Source organism: Clarias gariepinus, chromosome 13, assembly GCF_024256425.1.
Source record: "Clarias gariepinus isolate MV-2021 ecotype Netherlands chromosome 13, CGAR_prim_01v2, whole genome shotgun sequence".
Classification (NCBI taxonomy): domain Eukaryota; kingdom Metazoa; phylum Chordata; class Actinopteri; order Siluriformes; family Clariidae; genus Clarias; species Clarias gariepinus.
In genome coordinates, this window is record NC_071112.1 from 31,533,961 (window position 1) to 31,552,897 (window position 18,937).

Sequence of the window (18,937 nt, forward strand, 5' to 3'; positions counted from 1 at the left end):
CCACTGTACAAGCCTCTGGAGACAGTGTTATGATCTGGGGTTGATCAGTTACTCAGGTCTAGACTCAGTAACGTTATGGGGCAATAAAATGAAGTCAGCTGACCACCTGAATGTACTGAATCACCAGGTCATCACATCTATGGAGGGTTTTATCTTCTCTGACGGAACAGACATATTCCAGGACTCAGAGTGGTTTTGGAGCACGAGGAATCATTTACACTTTAATGTGGCCAGGCAAATAAATAAATATATAATAATATCCACAAGTTTAAGTAGAGCTGTTTTTGTCTGAGCTGAGAACTTACAAATGGTCGCTTTGTTTTTAATGGATTCTAATTTCTCTTGGAACATACTGTATCATATCACTACAGGGGATCTTGAGAAGCCATCTTCTGATATCTGCATAAGGACAAGTCGTTCCACGATGTTAGAACGGTATGAGGTGTTTTTTGTTTTGTCTTATACTAAAATCTGACTGCAGGACTGTTTTGCAAATGAAGAAATTAAAGGTCCAAGTATCAACAATTACACTAGAGAATCTTTAAGAGAGGAGTTCCGGGGACTCGGCCCGTCCCCGAATCGGCTGCAGCAGTCAGGCTGGCTGAGACACACAGGCTGCAAGTGGAGCGAGAGGAAACTGAAGAGCGGTGGTAAGTGAAGGGGCGTACGGACTGGACTGATGACTAAACTACACACACCGGCCATCCGGTCCATTAGACGGGTGAATGTTCGCTCCCTGGACAACAAATTCGAGAACATCGAACTGCAGAGATGACAGGCTTTTTTCTAAAAAGATTTATTTCAACAGACAGGAAGCATAACCCTGTTCTATAGGATTCATAAAAACAAATTCTACAGAACATGAATGGAAATTACATAAACCTTAACCACTGTACTGTATACAGGAAGTCCCCGACTTACAAACATTCAAGTTACGAATTTCCGCAGATGCAAAGGGACCGGGGTCTATTCCTGGTTCGAGTAGCTCATGTGTGTTGTACAAAAAATAGACCCTGCAGTGCTTCAGATACCAATACTTACAGTTACATACAATATTTTCTCTGAGGACTCGTGACTGGAGTTTCCTACACTCTACCTGAGCCTCCAATAACCAACTGGACTCCATATGAACTTCTCCACATCTCCTGTTATACTGAACTTCCAGCCTCCTAACACACAGTATGAGTGCAGATCAATCCCTGCTATCCGTTATCACCCAGATGAGGATGGGTTCCCTGTTGAGTCTGGTTCCTCTCAAGGTTTCTTCCTATTACCATCTCAGGGAGTTTTTCCTTGTCGCTGTCGCCCTCGGCTTGTTCATCAGGGACAATCTAACCATTGTGATTCATACACATTCACATCTCATACAAACTTAAATAATTCTTTTGATTGCGTAAGATTGCATTGCGACAATGTCAACTGTTAAAAGAACTATACAAATAAAATTGAACTGAATTGAATTGAATTTTCAGTGTATAAGTGAATGTATAAAATATCTTAAGTCTGGTATATTGTATGTGTGTGAGTGTGTGTGTGTGTGTGTGTGTGGGAGGAATGAGTCGGGCTCGCCGCTTCCAATGCATCAGTCCGAGATCATGATGATGTAAAACGTCTGCCCTGTAAAGCTGTCACAGTTCACCATTCACAGTCCAATACAGTGGAAAACAGCTCTGAGACGAAGTGGCGTCCGGGATTCCCCTCGCGATTTAAAGGAGCAGAGACGACACGGTTACATTTCACGTGTGAGATTCATGTCCTTGGGCGCAGTTACAGTTTTTGCCCGTGTGTGTGTGTGTGTGTGTGTATGTACAGTGCATGTCAATACATTTGAATATTGTGGAATGTAACTTAAAATTTCATGCAAAATTTAAACTCATTAAACTCTAAATCATAAAATATTGTTTTCATATTGATGCTGTGTGTGTGTGTGTGTGACTTCAAACAATTTTACAAAATGATTCCTCCCCATCGATGTGAACGACACACTGCCAGGCCAGGTATCACAAACACTTGATTGCAGTTGTTACCACCAAGGCTGAAACAACCAGTTATTAGTTTTAGGGGGCAATTACTTTTTCACATAGATCTGGACAGTTTTTTTCTCCCTTAAAAATGAAATCATCATTTAAAAACATTGCAAACTGTATTTACTCGGGTTATCTTTGTGTCATTTTAAAATCTGCTTGATGATCTGCATCACTGATGTGTGAGGGGGCAAATACTTTTTCACAGCACTGTATACTGTAGTTCCTACACTGTGCAGGTGTGTGTGTATGTGTGCGTGATGGCATTCTCTCTCTCTCTCTCTCTCTCTCACACACACACACACACACACACACACACACACTCTTCCTGAGCTTGATTGATCCTGTAACCTCATTGTGAACTGCCGCCCTGAAGGTTACTTACTGCTAACACAGCACTGCAAACATTCTTGGCCTAATCAGTCTGTCTTGTTCCCACACGAACATACGCACACACACACACACACACACACACACACACACACACACGGTGTGATCTCTGAAGCTCATTTGCAATGTGAACAGTGAAAGCAGAAGAGCGAGCGCTGGAGGGAACGCGTCCCGGTAGCGGAGGCAGAGGAAGCGGCGGCGGCGGTGAGATCAGTGAGCAGAACGTCTGCATTCGATGTGACAGCAACAATTTCATACAACGCTTACTGTCTGCTGCGAGCAGTTCTCATAAAAGTGCCAGGAAACGAAGGAAAGGAGAACTGCATTATTTTTTTAAAAAGTGCAGGTGGATTCATTGGAGAGAAAAAAAAAAGAATTGCTTTTAATTATTAATTCTGAGGCTTTCAGGATGTCTTCACCTTCAGAAAAGATTTCTCTTTCTCTCTCTCTGAACTACCGAAAAGGAAGAAGCTGCGACAGACAGACAGACAGACGCACACAGCCCACTGTTGTTCTCGCAGTGCTTTTGTTTTCTTTCAAACGGAATGTTCCAGGACATTCGTCCCCGCGGCTATTTGCTCCGGTTACTATTCGGGTGATAAATGCTCATGAATCTCAGCTATAGGTTTAATAAAATCTGTTTAATAAACACCGTGACATCATCAGCAAACAGCAAAATGTTACAGTCTGACATTCCCTTTCCGTCATTCATCAGACGCTGTAACCGAACGTGTCGGCTTTGCGGGATCGGGACTCGAACACACAACCTTCTGATTGGTTCCCCAGAGCCGTAAATTCCGCGCCTCGTCTCAACAATGTGAGCTCCTTCACGCAGCCTGACGCACGCCTGGGTTACCTGCACGAGTTCACAGGTACTACAGCCGCGCCATCCTGGTCAGTGTTCGATGGCGAGGATCGTTTGCATTTTAACAAATTTGTAATTAATTTATTCATTCTGACAAAAAAAAAGAAGTTTTAACAGGGTTTGTACAGGCTTTGGTTATAAAAACACTGGTAAAGTTGTTTGTTTGGTTGTTTTTTTGGACAAAATTGATTTTAATTGGTGACACACTGATTTATTAGCGGTACATTGGTACTCGTCGATTTCCACCTTCCTGACTGGCATCAGCTTATCGTGAAAAAGATTCAATCCCACAATGCCTGTGTTTGGAAAATATGGAGTTTGTCAAGACATGTTCCAGTGACATTTGGAGTTCCTAAAAGAGCGATTTATTATTTCTAATCGCTAATTCATTTACGTTTGTTCACATTCATGTATGTTTCACTATGAGGGTTTTTTGGGGGCTACTGTATGTAAGTACTGAAAAGTTCTTCTGTATAAGACACTTTATAGGACATCAAAGGGTTTTTAAAACATTATTTTCTCTTTATGAAAGAAGGTTAAATTGTTGATCGATTCATATGCAAATTTACATAATAGAATTAAAATTCATTTTTTAAAATAATTAATACATCTTATTTTCCCAGGCACAAAAGGACCAATAGGTAACAACAAAAAACATACAAACAAACATCATTATAGGTATCAGAGTATCACCATCAGTGCATCTACAAATGAAAAAGGAATTTTAGGTTGTTGAAACAATGTGGTGATGATAATTTGGGAATATTACGGATATTGGGTCGACTTTGTCATTAGGTTGGTTGAATTTAAGTTCAACAATGATCGGCCCGAACACATTCGCCTTCGCCAGCTGTGCTCAACATACACATGTACGACACGTAAGCCTTTTGAGCATGATAAGACCTCCACAAAGCCCCGGATGCTAATGTCACTTAATGTGATGTCACATGATGTCACTCAGGAAGTTCTTAGCCACTTTTCAGTACGAGTTTAAGGCGTCATCACGGCTGAACTGTTTAAAATGAAAAATTCTTTTGCAATTTTGCATCTTCAATGTTTTGAGATCGTGTGGGTTTAGTGTTGATCGTAATGGCACAAGTGCTTGGGCCCGCTCATCGTTTGTGTAGGATGGGTAGTGTGTGTAGTCTGTTTGCTTGTGTGTGTGTGAGTGTGTATAGGATGGGTAGTGTGTGTAGTGTGTGTCTGCCTTCGAGAGGTTCCTCATAACTTAATTTTAACAATATAACTTAAATTTAAAAAAGGCTAGCTACTTTGACTTTTCTTGTGGTCTGTCGCATTTTTCGACTCGAGACAGCACAGTACCTTCCAGGCGATGCGATTGCCCTTGGTGTCGTGCTCCAGCGCGATGGGGAAATCTCCACGTTCGTAGAACTTTCGGAAAGATGTGGGTCTGGCTGGGCGCTCTCTGAAGGCTCCGGCTGAAGGAGGACCCACCACCTGAGCAGAGGGGGAACGATTACATCCATCATAATATATCATCGCTTTTGAAGGAAAACTTGAAATGCATAAACCAGAGTTAAATCAAAGTACAAATAACACTTTAGGATAAATGACATAAAAGTGAACGATTTGTAGATTGACCCTTTAAACCCTAAACGTGAACATGCATAGACGAGATGGTGTTTATGTCTAGTGTGCGACTCTGCACTATAATAAAATTAACACATATTTACAGATTGATAGAATTTGTTTTTGTTCGCCGCCTATGATATAATACGCGGTATGGCCCGGACAACAACGCGAGTGTGTGTAAGTTTGTGCTCAGGCTCGGACTCCATCATGGGAATGGAGATGGACGCGTTACACTTAACCCACTACACTGCAGAGCTGCAGGGCACAATTCCTCCCGACTACCTGTGTAGGAGCTCCAAAGGCAATATCCACAGTCATTACAGAACGTGATGCTATCACTGCTGAAGGAGTCTACTCCGGCTGTCAGAACACACACACACACACACACACACACACTCATAGTGTGTTCTACGCCGACAGACTTGAGTAGCCCAAGGCATTGCTGCAAGCTTTGCTATTGTAGTGTGGAATGTGTTATACACACACACACACACACACACACACACACACACACAGACATACTTACACACACACACTCAGTGCTGTTTCCTATCCAAGAGTCCTGGACTGGACCTCACATGCACGGGCAGGGTACAGGCGCTATTTTTGAGTGATGCACTTTGACCCCAGACTCATTAGTCACAAAAAAACAGATTTTTGTACTAAATTGTGTGTTCGATGTCGTCATGGTACCCAGGGTGTTTATGGCTCTATTCCTCACGTATGCCACCTGATCACTTGAGGTGATGCTACAGTAGCTGCTTAATAAGATGTTAGTTAATGTTATTAATTAAGAGCTTAATTAATCTCACTTGACGAGCGATAAAGCGGCGTTGTTACGATGGTCTATTTTTGCTTCGCTAAAGACCTGAAGATTCCAGGGTTGGATTAGGCGTTGCTTGTTGCTAGGCGACACATTCACCTAATGACAGTAAGTCTTATGACGTATTTTATAAAACGGAATATTGCTAGAAGTCGAATTTTAAAGCAGAGTGATCCAAACAGTACAGTACAACGTTCTGTGCTCAGTATCAGCACTTTAGAAACATCACTTAGCCTATTCAATTAAAATTTGTGGCCTGAAATAATTTTCTATTTTTAGTTTTTCGAACAAACCAAATCGACTTTCCTCCTAATGTAATCTCACATTAGACACGACCCCCTCCCTGGACACCTTGCTCAGCTCTGCACTTCTCTACAGGGGTGTGGCTTCACTGCAGCTCATTTACATAGACACAGAAACAGCAGGTTCGGAAGGGGAGTGAAACAGAGGGAATCTGAGATTGGAAGAACTCTGAGCTTATTATCTGAGAGATATTTCGGACTTTTCACACTTTGGAGGATGACCTGCGTTAACTTGATGAAGAAAGAGTATAATATTGTACCCTTTAAAAAGAAAATCAATTCTACGCCTCCTGACACAACGCTCGCTTACTGTTACCATCCTGAAGGTGATTTTCTTCTCCTCTAAGAGCCTCTCAAGTGTTTAAATTTCTGTTAAACTACAGCACACATTAACCTGACTTAATGGACGATGGGTGTTCAAGTCAAAGCGGGACATTTGATGCTAAACTAATGCGCAGTGTTTTACTAGTGCTTGGACCCATCAAGGAAGACAGACTCTGCCTGTTCTACGTGTAAGACTCTGGCCTTCCGGGAACTCCCAGTAACACCAGTTAGTGGTGTTGAGGAATGATTGTGTGTACGGTTCCCACAGACAGATTTGTCTCTTTTTTATGCAAGTCAGCGTTATCAGTGGATTTTCAAAAATCAGGCGTTCCACTCCCTGAATGTTTCATGACTGCAATGAGCTCCGAGCCACGGACGTATGGCCTTCTTTAAATGTTTTAGTCTGACGTGTCAATCACCTGTTTTACGTCTTCAATCACCAGAAATTCCATCCTGGTTTGTCCCGGTTTGACTTGAACGCTTTCTCTGACACTGGAGACTCCTTCCATAAATGATAAATAACTGTTTCCTTTCAGGAAACGTTATAGACGTGTATTTCACGCAGAAGCTCAGTTCAAAGGATTAGACACAACAACCATGTTAGCACGAGCGCTTTAACACGAACACCTTTCGGAGCTGCTGTTCTTGAAATCGAATCCGCGTCATCTGATTAATCAGCTCGGTGATTGCAATAAGGAGCGCATTAACCTGAAACCTGATCCTTCTGGAGTCTCTTTCCTGGTGTTCGAGGAACCTCTCAGCTGTACGTCTGACTGAGAGCCGCTGATGGATGCTCACTGATGCCGGCTGAGGTGGTCCGCATTTCCATTTGTAACCTCGTTTTGCGCTTCCTTTCCAAACCGTCCCTCTTTCTATCGCTCCATCTCTCACTCGCTCTCGCTTTAAAATTCATTTCATGCCTGCCGCTGGAGTGGATGAGCTGCAGGACGCATTACCTGTTTGTTGAAGCAGCAGAAGTGGCAAAACCTTTCTCTTTCACTCACTCTCTCTCTCTCTTTATTTCCACCTTCCATCTGTTTTTCCCCTTCTCTTTTCCTCTCTCTCTCTCTCTCTCTCCATCCCTGCCTGTGTTTTAACCTTTCTAACTAACTGTCAAGCTCCATATCGCTCTTATATTTGCAGCTGAGTGATTATCAAAATGTTTAGTCACTGCATATGTGTGTGTGTGTGTGTGTGTGTGTGTGTGTGTGGTGCTGGTGACTCACCCTGGTTATCGGCTCAGGCTGCTCTGATAAGGTCAGGCTGAGCATCGCCACAAGCAACCCAATTACCTCTCTTTATTCATAGGGCATTCACACACAGATGCAGGCACACACACACACACACACACACACACTCACACACACGCACTCTTTTCTGAAAGGCAGGTTGTTTGCCCTAAGGATTTACTCAGGGCCTACCCGTCAAAACAGAGCAAGCCAAGTGTCAGCATGTGAATTTCAGGTATTCTCACACACACACACACACACACTAGCGCGTAAGCACTGCCGCTAGCTGCGTCTTTAATCGCGAAACCGATTCTGGTTTAATAAATCAGAACTGGGACGAGTTAGCGTAGGGCGTCCCATGTTCGTTAATCAAGCTCTGGGTAAAGTTCGAAACCCTTGAATGATCCCTCACGCTTTGTATTGTTCTTCTTTTTTCCCAGATGAGGCCGAAGCAATTCCGCTTTATTCAACACGACAACAAAAGCATGAGCTTTCACACACAGTCTTGATTGACTGCTTTTTTTAACGACTTTAGGAAATCCATTGTGATGCGCCGGCCCCTCCCCCTCCTCGCTAGTCAGCTTTCACTTTCCTAATATTGGTCCGTACCCGAGAGGACTTGCGCACATACACATTCCGATCCACTAGGTGGCAGTACGGAGCTAATCAGTTTGTAGACCTGCCTATGAACGCTAAAAGAAAAAGAGAACAACGACGTCGCCATTCGCGCTTCGGGTTTTAAGCCGGATTCGCACCGTGTTCTAGTTCACCTGAAAGGAAAATGCTTGAATCGGCTGCGAAAGCCGCGAACGCGAAAATGGGCGTCTCGTCGTCACGCACCTGATGAAGCAGGAAGGCAGAACAAAACTAGTCATGACACAAACCTTGACTTACTTGTCTTTTCATTTTTTTTTTGTGTTTAGCAGCATATAGACAAACTAGGTGATAGATTATGTGCATACTGCCATCTAGTGTATGGGAGTGTGTAAACACGGGACGCTGATCCACGCTCAGGCACGATGCAGACTGTTCACAACAATCAAACCTACCAGATTTTACAAATAAAAAAAAAGTTTTTAGATTTGAATGCAAGACCTAGGTTTTAGATTTGAAGAAAAGAGCTCATGCCCTCAGAGAGAACCAGAGCTTGTCACTGTGTTTAACACCACTGTGCATGAAATTGCTAAAAGTTTTATAGTTCATCCTCGAAAAAAGAAAGAAAAGAAAAGAAAAATTAATGGACAGAAATGTTTGAACTCTGACATGCCATCTAGTGAATGTTGCACTCAGTCGTAAGTAAACCCTGAGTCACGTCACGTGTACAGAACAAACCCAGATATCCCACGTATACTGTTCTACTGTTCAAGTCAAACCGGGACTTGATGAAGTGATGAGGTTTCTGGTGAAGGAAGGCATGAAACATTTAGAGACAGTTACAGAAAACTGAGACTCTCGGCCTCAGGAAAACATTTGAACGGTCGAACGTTTTAAAGAGACCGTACATCCATGAATGACGATCCCGGCCCGAGGTGCAGTCGTTTTTGAGCGCCTGATCTTTGGAAGGAAAAGTCTGTGTGAACTGGACACACACTCGTTCGCCGCGGCGTTACAAGAACTCGGCTGGGAGTTATCGCCACGTCCCCCGTACGGTCCTGATCTCACTCCGAGCCATCTCAACATGTTTGAGAAAAGCCGTTAAAGGAGTTCCTGGGAGGCCAGCGTTACAGAAAACTTTTTACCTTGATGGGTCCAAGCACTAGTGAAACACCGGGATAAGTGCATTAGTGTATCGGGATTATATAGAGACATAAATAGAGTTTTAAGTCACAGAACTGTGTTCTGTTATTCTGTAGTGTTATTAAAAGTCCCAGTTTGATTTAAATGCCTTTAGAATAAGGACAAAATACTATTAATATATTATATAATAATTTATATATACATAAAATAATATATATATTTTTTATTACATTTTATTTTAATTTTTTAAAGTTATTTAAATTATTTATTATTGCGTTTATTTATTGTTTTTATTCATTTCATTTTTATTTTATATATATTTATTTGATTTTTATATTTATTTTTTACTATTAATTATTGTTTTTATTTATTTATTTTTTATTAATTTCTTTTTTATTATATATATTTTTTTAATTTGATTTTGATATTTGTTTTTTATTATGTATTATTGTTTTCATTATTTAATGATTATTATTATTATTATTATTATTACATTTTTCATTATATATATTTTTTATTTTATTTAGATTTTTATTATTATTTATTATTGTTTATATCTTTAATTTTGTTATTTATTAAATTTTTAGTTAATATATTTTTTATTTGATTTTGATATTTATTTTTTATTATTTATTATTGTTTTTATTATTAATTATTTATTTATTTAATTTTTATTGAATATAAATTTTATTAATATATTATATTCTATATTTTAGTTTAAGGCATAAATTTTGTAATGTCTCCTTGGTGTAAAAAAAAAAAAAAAAGACAAACACACACACACACACACACACGTTAACTTTCTCTCCCTGAACGATAAAGAGTGTTTTTGCTTTTTCAACAGTGTTGCAATCAAATCTGTTCAGAAGGGTGTGGGCTGTAAATCTTGTTGCTTCCTCATCCACACACACACACACACACACACATCAGGAGGGAAATTACAGGCAAAAAGGTCAAATGTGTGAGCTCGTGCAGGGATAATGCTTTAAATCAGAGAGTTGCTCTGGATTAGAAACAGAGTGAACCCACGCTAAATCAAACTCTCCCATTCTCTTTCTGACACCTCATTCTCCTCTACTACCCTTAAAAGTGTGTATGTGTGCGTATGAGTGTGTGAGTGTGTGCGTATGAGTGTGTGTATATGTGTGCATATGTGTGCGTGTGTGTGAGTATGTGTGTGTTTGTGCGTGTGTGTGTGTGCGTGCGTGTGTGTAAGTGTGAGTGTGAGTGTTACAGGAGCAGCAGGGGAGTAAGTAAATGCAGACAGGAGAGCTGAGCACGCAGAGAACAGACAAACCTTCTGATTTATAAACACTGAACCAGGCAGGGACACACATACAGTACGTACATGTGTGTGTGCGGCGTGTGTGTGCATGTGTGTGTGTGAGAGAGAGAGAAAAAAACGTGTCATCTGTTTCTCACAGAGGTTGTCCTGATTTTCAGCCACTCGAAAGTGCTTCTTCTGTGCTGCACTGCTGCGCAAACACAATGACAAAACAGGTGGCACAGTACTCTTGCGTCTCGTTCCCTCACACACACACACACACACACACACACACACACTACAACAACACTCTGCTCTGTGAATGAATCTCTCAGAGAGTGAAGCGGCAGGGGACACGAAGTTAAGAGAGGAACAGGAGAGGACCGGGTGTGAAGCTCCGCCCCTCGCCCTGCTGCTCTTATCCCGCCCCCTCACGGGTCCTTTTCCTCTGAACGCTCCGGAGCGTACGCAACACTGCGCCGTGCCTCATCGCTACACAACACGACGTTCCGTCTATGTTTCGCGCTCTACACAGGGTTCTCCGTCTGACTTCTCGCCTCGTGTCAGTCAGTCGTTTTCCGCCACGCTAGTTGCTAGCATGCGTTCCCACCAGCTGCCGGTGTTTCGCTAATGAAGTACGATCACACTGGCATCGAAGGTGTCGATTAATTCACTGTAACAGTCAGCTCTGAGGTTAGCGCTGAGGATAATTCACGTCTCGCGCTCGTCCAAATGTCTGTGCAGCGTTTGTTGGGAAGGAGTCTCCAGTTTCAGTTACAGCGTTACGGCACAAGACGGAGTGCTTTATGATTCAAGTGGAACAAGTTGGGTTTTATTTTATTTTATGGCCTTAAAAATGGAGCAAAATAAAAATGCTTGTGAGGTTGTAAAAAGTTTAAACTTAGGGACGGGGATCACTAATGCGATATTATGATGAGACCTAGTGTAGGCGTCGATTCGATTTAAGATTTTTCCCTAAATTTTTCAGAATAATTTCCTACTACATTTAATTTTGTCGCTCATCATCTATAAGGCTTTATCCTGTGTACAGGAGGGGTACACCCATCTATTGCATGTCATTTAGTCTAATCTGTATGTGTTTGGACTGTGGGAGGAAACCGGAGAACCCGGAGGAAACCCGCTAAGCGCAAAGGGGAACATCACACACAGACCCCGAGGCGAGAATCAAACTTGGACCCTGGAGGTGCGAGGCGACTGTGCTAATCACTACGTCACCGTATCACCCGTGTGGGATTCATTGCTGTGTAAATTGTTTAGATGCACGGCAAAATTTTACAACCTCAAGTGCAAACATACCATAGATAGTAGGGCTCACAGTTTCTATGTAAATGAGCTACTGCTGGGCCACGCCCCTCAGAACAGTTCAAGCCGAGGATGGCGCTCTATTCCTACATGATGTCACAATAGGAGGAATCTAATTGGACAAAAAAAACAGGCAATGGGTTTTTTCCCCCTCACGTTTTTATGTACTCACACATACACTTACACACATACTGGCACAGTGTCCAATGACATGCACGCACACAGACACGAAGAGCAGCTGATTCAGAGAGAGAAAATAGATCTTTACCATCTCTAAAAAGACTTGCTTTTGCTTTACACCTGAGCTGTACACACAAGCATACAGACACAAAATAAAATATGTTTTACACACACACACACACGGTCACAGTGTTATAGTAAACAGTACACAGATGTTGATTATACCAGTAAGAGACGGGCACTAAGACCCAGCAGGGGAGACGATTACCCACAATTCCGCAGCACAAGAGAGAGAAAAACCGCTGACTCAGTTGTTATCACGTGACGTGACGTGACATGCATGATACATGATACTCTGTACTTGTAAACCAAGACTTGCTTGTTTTTCAAGTCAAAGTGTATTAAAAATCACTCGCAAAGCGTGTTACTCACAATCCGAGGTTTCACTGTATGCTGAAGAGGGCAGACAGACGACCATTTTTTTAGAGTGTGTCTTAAAATGTTGAACTGAGACACAGCACAAGCAGAGAGAGAGAGAGAAAGAGAGACAGGAGAGACCTCTGAAAGACCCCTAGGACAAACGGGGAGACGGGGTAATATACAGATAGAAAGCAGGAGTGTGCTGGTGGAGTCTAGCACAGTTTAGTTTGTCTGTAATAGAAAGAGAGACAGAGAGGTTTACGACATGGTGAAAGACCCGAGGATAAAGTGAGAGAGAAAGATCAGTACGGCTGATACACGAAGCACAAGTGGACAGACAGACTTCAGTCTATTAAGTCTACATGGTTTCCAGCCTAGCTACATTTTTAACAGATTAATATCTTGATATATTTATAAGTGATGTTTTTATTCAGGGCGTTAAAATCTCACACAACCACCGCTTATTTTATTCCACACTCCTGAACGGAAGAAAGTGCACGCGTAACGAGGTATGGGTCGAGGAGAAAACCTCCGCGGTCAGCCCACACGTCGTTAGAACGTGGACTGAGATTAATTAAAATAATTAACTGGGCTAATTAGTGCACGGGGCACTGCGGGGTTCTGTACGAACAGCACATTCGAACGGCCAACCCAGAACTTAGTGTTACTGCGATGGAGTCTGACCTCGGCTGGGTTTTTTTTTTCCTCTGCCGGAACAAGTAGGGAGAGATGGAAGAGGACTCCAGGGTGGACCAACGCTCAGCGCACAGAGACATACAGCGATCGACCTTACACGGGAAAATGAATGGCTTGCATGTTAATTTGAATTTCACCAGAGACCGCATGATACGAGATCGTCACGGTACATCTGTGCTGAGTTGATTCGTATTCCGATTCTGTTGGCATCAGAAATATCCTGAGATAATAATTCTAAACACTTACACGGCCAGAACACAGTGTTGGTGCTGGTAATTTTTTTCTATGTTGTACATATAATACAGAAAGTGTGTGTGGCCAAAGAAGCTACTTCTGAAGTTTAGGCAACATGGAACCGATCTCCCTAAAAAATTTAAATTGCTAACTTCAGCCATTTTGGAGAGATGGTTTTATATGAACCCCAAAAATGGCCATTTTTCAACATTATACTGTCTCACTTTAAACAATAATCATTTAAAATGCAAATTATTCATATTTCTTTATGAGTATACAGAACTTGTAAAATTCACTTTTTCACCGTAGTGAGACACTTTTTAGCGCCAGCACCATGTTTTGTCCGTTAGCAAATAATTTGCTCCTGTTACATGGGATTCTGTGCTGTGTGAATAGTTTAGAGTGCACCACCTGCAGGATCATAATGGAACTGCAACATTTTACAACCTTAAATGCAAACATAAATTAATTTTAAAAAGAAAAAAGAAAAATATATTAATTCTGGAGAATTGCCACACAAATAAATCATGAGACATAACTAAACATTTTTTTATCTTATTTTAATTAAACATCTTTAATTCGATCTTAGCGTAGCATCTTCGGTCCAAAATGGATTTATATCACTTTGGTTACAAAGGGACAAACCTTGCTTAATCTTCACTAAAAACCAAGCGATGCAGCGGTGCTTTAGTTCTTTAGTTTTGTACTAACTCGAGTTAATGCTTTTTAGATTTTCCTCCTGTTTTATTTATTTTTAGTTTTTTGTTGCATCTTTGTGATCTCGTGGCAAAAGGTCAGGTCAGCGTTGTGTCAGGTAGGTTTTTACTGATGTTCGGGGCCACAGAGTGACAATAACCACCTCTGTGTGTATTGACGTGAGGAAACCGGTGTGTGTGTGTGTGTGTGTGTGTGTGAAGGCTATTGATCTGCTTTCTCCCACTTCTGGCCCCCCGCTGTGCGCCACACGTCTGCCGTTCCTCGATCAGCGATGTGTGCACCACACCCTCCGTTCATAAAGCCGCCGTACGATCCACTGACGCTCTGTGGAGTAAAAATCCCTTTTATCCCGTCACTCGCTTTTATCGCTTCTGAAAACCTGTGACATCGCCGAGAAGCTAAAATTCATGAATGAAATTGCTTCTTAAACTGCGAGAGCCGCTCCTGATGCGTTCTCCTTTTCCCAGAAAAGCCACATTGATATTTTCCCCCATTCGGCTGGACTGATTAGGAGGAGCTTTATCTTCAAGATGTTGATCCTCCTCGCGCCCGCCTCCCTCTCTAGCCGCTATCGACAAGGCCGTCCGATCGTACTTTCCTAAGCAGGCTGTCTGTAAAGAGCAACGATCCAACGCCGGTCTGTGTCCAGACACTGTGTAGAGGAGTTTATCTGGGCCGGCGATGTCTCTCCTGTCAATCACCCTGATCAATCAAACTGGCTGAAAGAGTCACAAAACCGTTCATTCGGGGCTTTAATCACTGAGTAATTAACTGATATCGATTGAGAGCTGCGTGTTATCAGTAATCATGATTGGTAATTCTGGATCGCTGGGAGGGTTTTCTGTTTAAGGCCTAAATATCTTTTGCTAAAATCTGGAGTGCTGCTCATTTGTTAAAACTGCGGCGCTTTTGTTTCCCTTCCTCGGAGAAGAAATGAAGTATGACTCCTAAAGCAATGTGACTTATTACACACTAAACACTGATTAAACCGAAAGTCTTGAATTAAATTGTCAGACATGTCCATGAAACTTGGAATAAATGGACAGTGTTAAGATCATGGAGAGGTTTAAATTAAAAAAAGATAAAACATAAATCTGATAAAAATATAAATGTGTATGCGTATTTACAAAAAAAAAAAACATGGATCGGGAGAAGTATCATGAAAATGAAATGTAAAAATTAAATAATATGAAAATTTTAATATTATGAAAACGGTGTTATACATATGATCCTATTTTTCAAAATTAATTTTTTCACCTTGGTGAGACACTTTTTGGCACTGATTCCATGTTTTGTCCGTTAGCAAATAATTTGCTCCTGCTACAGTGGATTCTGAGCCGTATGAACAGTTTAGAGTGCACCAACTGCAGGATTATAATGGAACTGCAACATTTTACAACCTCAAGTTTGCTCAAATCTGGAGTTTTCTTAAACTGCAGCATTTTTGCCTTCTTTCCTCATGGACAAGGACAAATGGACATTGTTTTCAAAGCAGCAATAAAAATTCTGGACAGAAATTCAAAACTGTTCCTGAGATAACAAGGAAACAAGGAAAAACCTCCTGAGACGACATGAGAAGGAAACCTTGTGAGGAACCAAATAGAATAAATTTACTGCTCCGACCACTTGACTAGAGCACCGGGATTGAACTGTCAGAGACCGGACACATGTTCCTCGACCGCCGCTCCTCGCCGCGCTTCAGTACCGGACATCGAGAAAATCTCCACGAGTAATAAGCGCAGTGATGAAGCACGACTGGCGGCGGATAATCACTGCAGCCACCTCCTCGCTTCGCTTCACGCCGCGAAGATAAAAGCACGGCATGTGCAGAGAGAGAGCTAAGTAGCCGCTGGCATCCTACTGACAGGGCTTCTCATCAGGACAAAAAAAAAAAGATCCAGAAGAAGAATTTGAGAAGTTCCGGAGCGCCGTGGTATGAGTGGGCTTATCAGGGGGGTAAAAAAATGCTGCCTCGGTAAAATCGTCCTGTTTCCCAAAACCGTAACTGAGAGAATGTGAAGACGAAGTGCTTTCAGAATCTGCTTAAGAACTCTGCTTATCCACGAGCCCAGAGTTCAGCTGTAGGCTGCGTTCAGTTCCTGAGGTGTTACAGGAGTATGCGTCCAGCCTGATTTACAATCAGTCCTCTAGTTTTAACACCCTGACGCCATTTAGCTATAATCTATCAATTTTATTAAAGAGACTGAACTGACGTTAGTTAAAATATTATCCACTTTTCATTACCACTAAAGGACAGAAAGTGCTATTTGGCTAAACATTTATAAATCATGTCATTCTAGACGATCCTCATGGACTGGCACCTTGCCGCTAGTTAAATGGTGCTAAGCAGCGACCGAGACTGCGAAAGGACATCTATACGCGCGTCACGGAAACGCTAAGCATTTATTTAAAAAAACAACCTGAAGCCTCGCAAGTCTCTCGATGCTTACAAATGTTTTGTTTGTGATGTTCAAGACGTGATGCTGTCCGAGTATATCATGAATAAACTGAAGGCTAGGTTAATGCACCCGTTAGAGGAAATAACACGACCTCGTTATCTAGTAGCTGTGCAATTTAGTCGGTTACGCAATTTAATCAATCTTTTTTGGTAATTAATTGAATCGGTCGCTCTGGATTTTTAAATTCTGATCTGATCATTTTTATTTATACATATTTTCTCACACATTTCATACTCATTTCCATAATTTCCTTGTGATCCAGTAAAACTGCCTTGCAACGTTTTTTTTAGATAAACTTTAAAAAAAAATCTAGTTTTAAATGAAAGTAAAAAGTTGAAGTGGTTAAATTTTAGACCAATTTTAGACCATTTAACATTTTACCTTAGATTTTTTTTTAAGAGTTTAGCAAATTTGGGGTTGTAAAATGTTGCAGTTCCATTATAATCCTGCAGGTGGTGCACTCTAAACTATTCACATGGCTCAGAATCCAGTGTAGCAGGAGCAAATTATTTGCTAACGGACGAAACATGGTATCAGTGCTAAAAAGTGTCTCACCAAGGTGATTTTTTTTTAGAAATAGGATCATACTTATAACACCATTTTTCATAATATTTAATTTTTCATATTATTACATTTTTCGTAATACTTCATCTGATGAATTTTGTGTGCAGTCGGTGCAATATCGCCACCTAGTGGACAGCAAAATATAGGAGAAATTTGTCCGGAAAGAACCAACAAGACAAGCTACGCAGCATTTCAATGTTTATTAACTACTTTTAGTAGTTTTTAATAAAGCCACTTGCGACAAATTAGACAGTAAATTTATCCCTATTCAAACGAATCGAATTGAAAATCGCAGCGAACGAAGATTCAGAGCTCTACTAACTAATCTTACTTTGCTAGTTTTATTAAGTAGATTGTAGATGAATTATGTAAGGTTGTTAAATTGCTATAAAAGTTAAAATTTACATAAAGCAAGTACTGTAAGCTTTCTTGTTGCCGTCCAGTAAGTTGCATCACCGCCACCAGTGTCTTACATTTGTATGAGAACCTGGGAAGAATAACCCCGCCCATCACCCATAACATAACTATTTCTTCATGTGCGAATTCTTACAAGTCTTCATTCATGTCAGGACGCTTGGGAAAATGTCCAACTAGATCTCATTACCACTCAGAACCAGCGATTCTTGCCAGGTTCCTTGTCATTCACAGATTTGCCATGTTTTTTTCCCTATTAAATGGTCCGAGTTAAAGGTAGCTGTCATGCTTTCGCAGTGAACCCAGACCACACTCATGACCGACCATAAGTGCTGTAGCTCTGGGGTTTTTTCTAAGAGCTCTGAGGAATACTGGTTTTATGTTTCCTGGAAGTCTTTTTCACAATTTTCACAATTTCTGGAACAAACAGTAAAGATTAAAAAAAGACTAGGCATTTCCCTGATGGCACATGAGCACGAAAACATCCTCTGTGGGCTCTAGACAGATTTAATAACAGAATATTCGTCCTAAACACACACTGTATGTTACTATTCATTTTATGGTACGGCTTGTCCTGCGCACACGTTACGATTTCATGACCTTGGTTTAATACAAAGCTTATCTTCTTGTTGTTTTTGTTTCACGGACAGTCAGATGGCAGCTTCACCTCCGACAGACGAGCGCATGAGAAATGAGATGAATGTGGTGTAGGGTTGTACACCTGGGCTTCTCTGTGATTACTGTGAGTAAGGGTGAGTCAGGCAGCACCATCAGCCCCATTGTTGTAATTGTTTCACTGGTAAATTAGATCGTAAATTCTCTACACCAGCTGCTGTGTATCGTTTTGTTCGTGATACATACAAATCCACCGGCCAGATTTTCAGCCTGTTAGAAAATCCATTAGGAGGCTGAAAAGTGAAAAGTTCACTGTTTTCTTTTTTTTAATTTTTTTGGCCATTTAGTCGGAGACAGAGAAAGCTCTAATGGAACTACGGTGCCTCTAGTGTTCCTGCTATCACTTAGTTATTGTAAAAGGCCTTCACTTTGTTTTATTGCTCTCGGCTGTGATTCTCCTCTTGTTCTGTAAATTAGGATCCAGTTTATCTCTGAAGCAGAACTCTCCAGACCCCTGTCGTTTCTCCCGAACGGCTGGCGTGGCGAGTGTACGGCTCGTGGCCTTGTACGCAAATCACCGCCGAGTTCAGGAGCCGTAATCCAGACTTTTGGTGATATGGGAGTTGGTGAAGTCTAAAAGTGCAGGAGGTATTAATGCAGGGGAAAGTGTTGTGTGTTTAGTAATGGGTTGAGCACTTGTCTCAGTAATCGTTCTTCTTCACGTCCTTGACTTTGAAATAAATAAACACGTCCATCTTCACGAG

General features: G+C 41.4%; 1 protein-coding gene across 1 annotated transcript in view; it reads right to left on the reverse strand.

The window, feature by feature from the left end:
* Positions 1-18,937, reverse strand: part of pacrg (PARK2 co-regulated) — a 129,766-nt gene that overhangs the window by 101,360 nt on the left and 9,469 nt on the right. Inside the window, exon 2 of the mRNA XM_053509372.1 lies at positions 4,603-4,737. Coding sequence (XP_053365347.1) covers positions 4,603-4,737 — 135 coding nt within the window. The remainder of the gene's footprint in view (positions 1-4,602; positions 4,738-18,937) is intronic.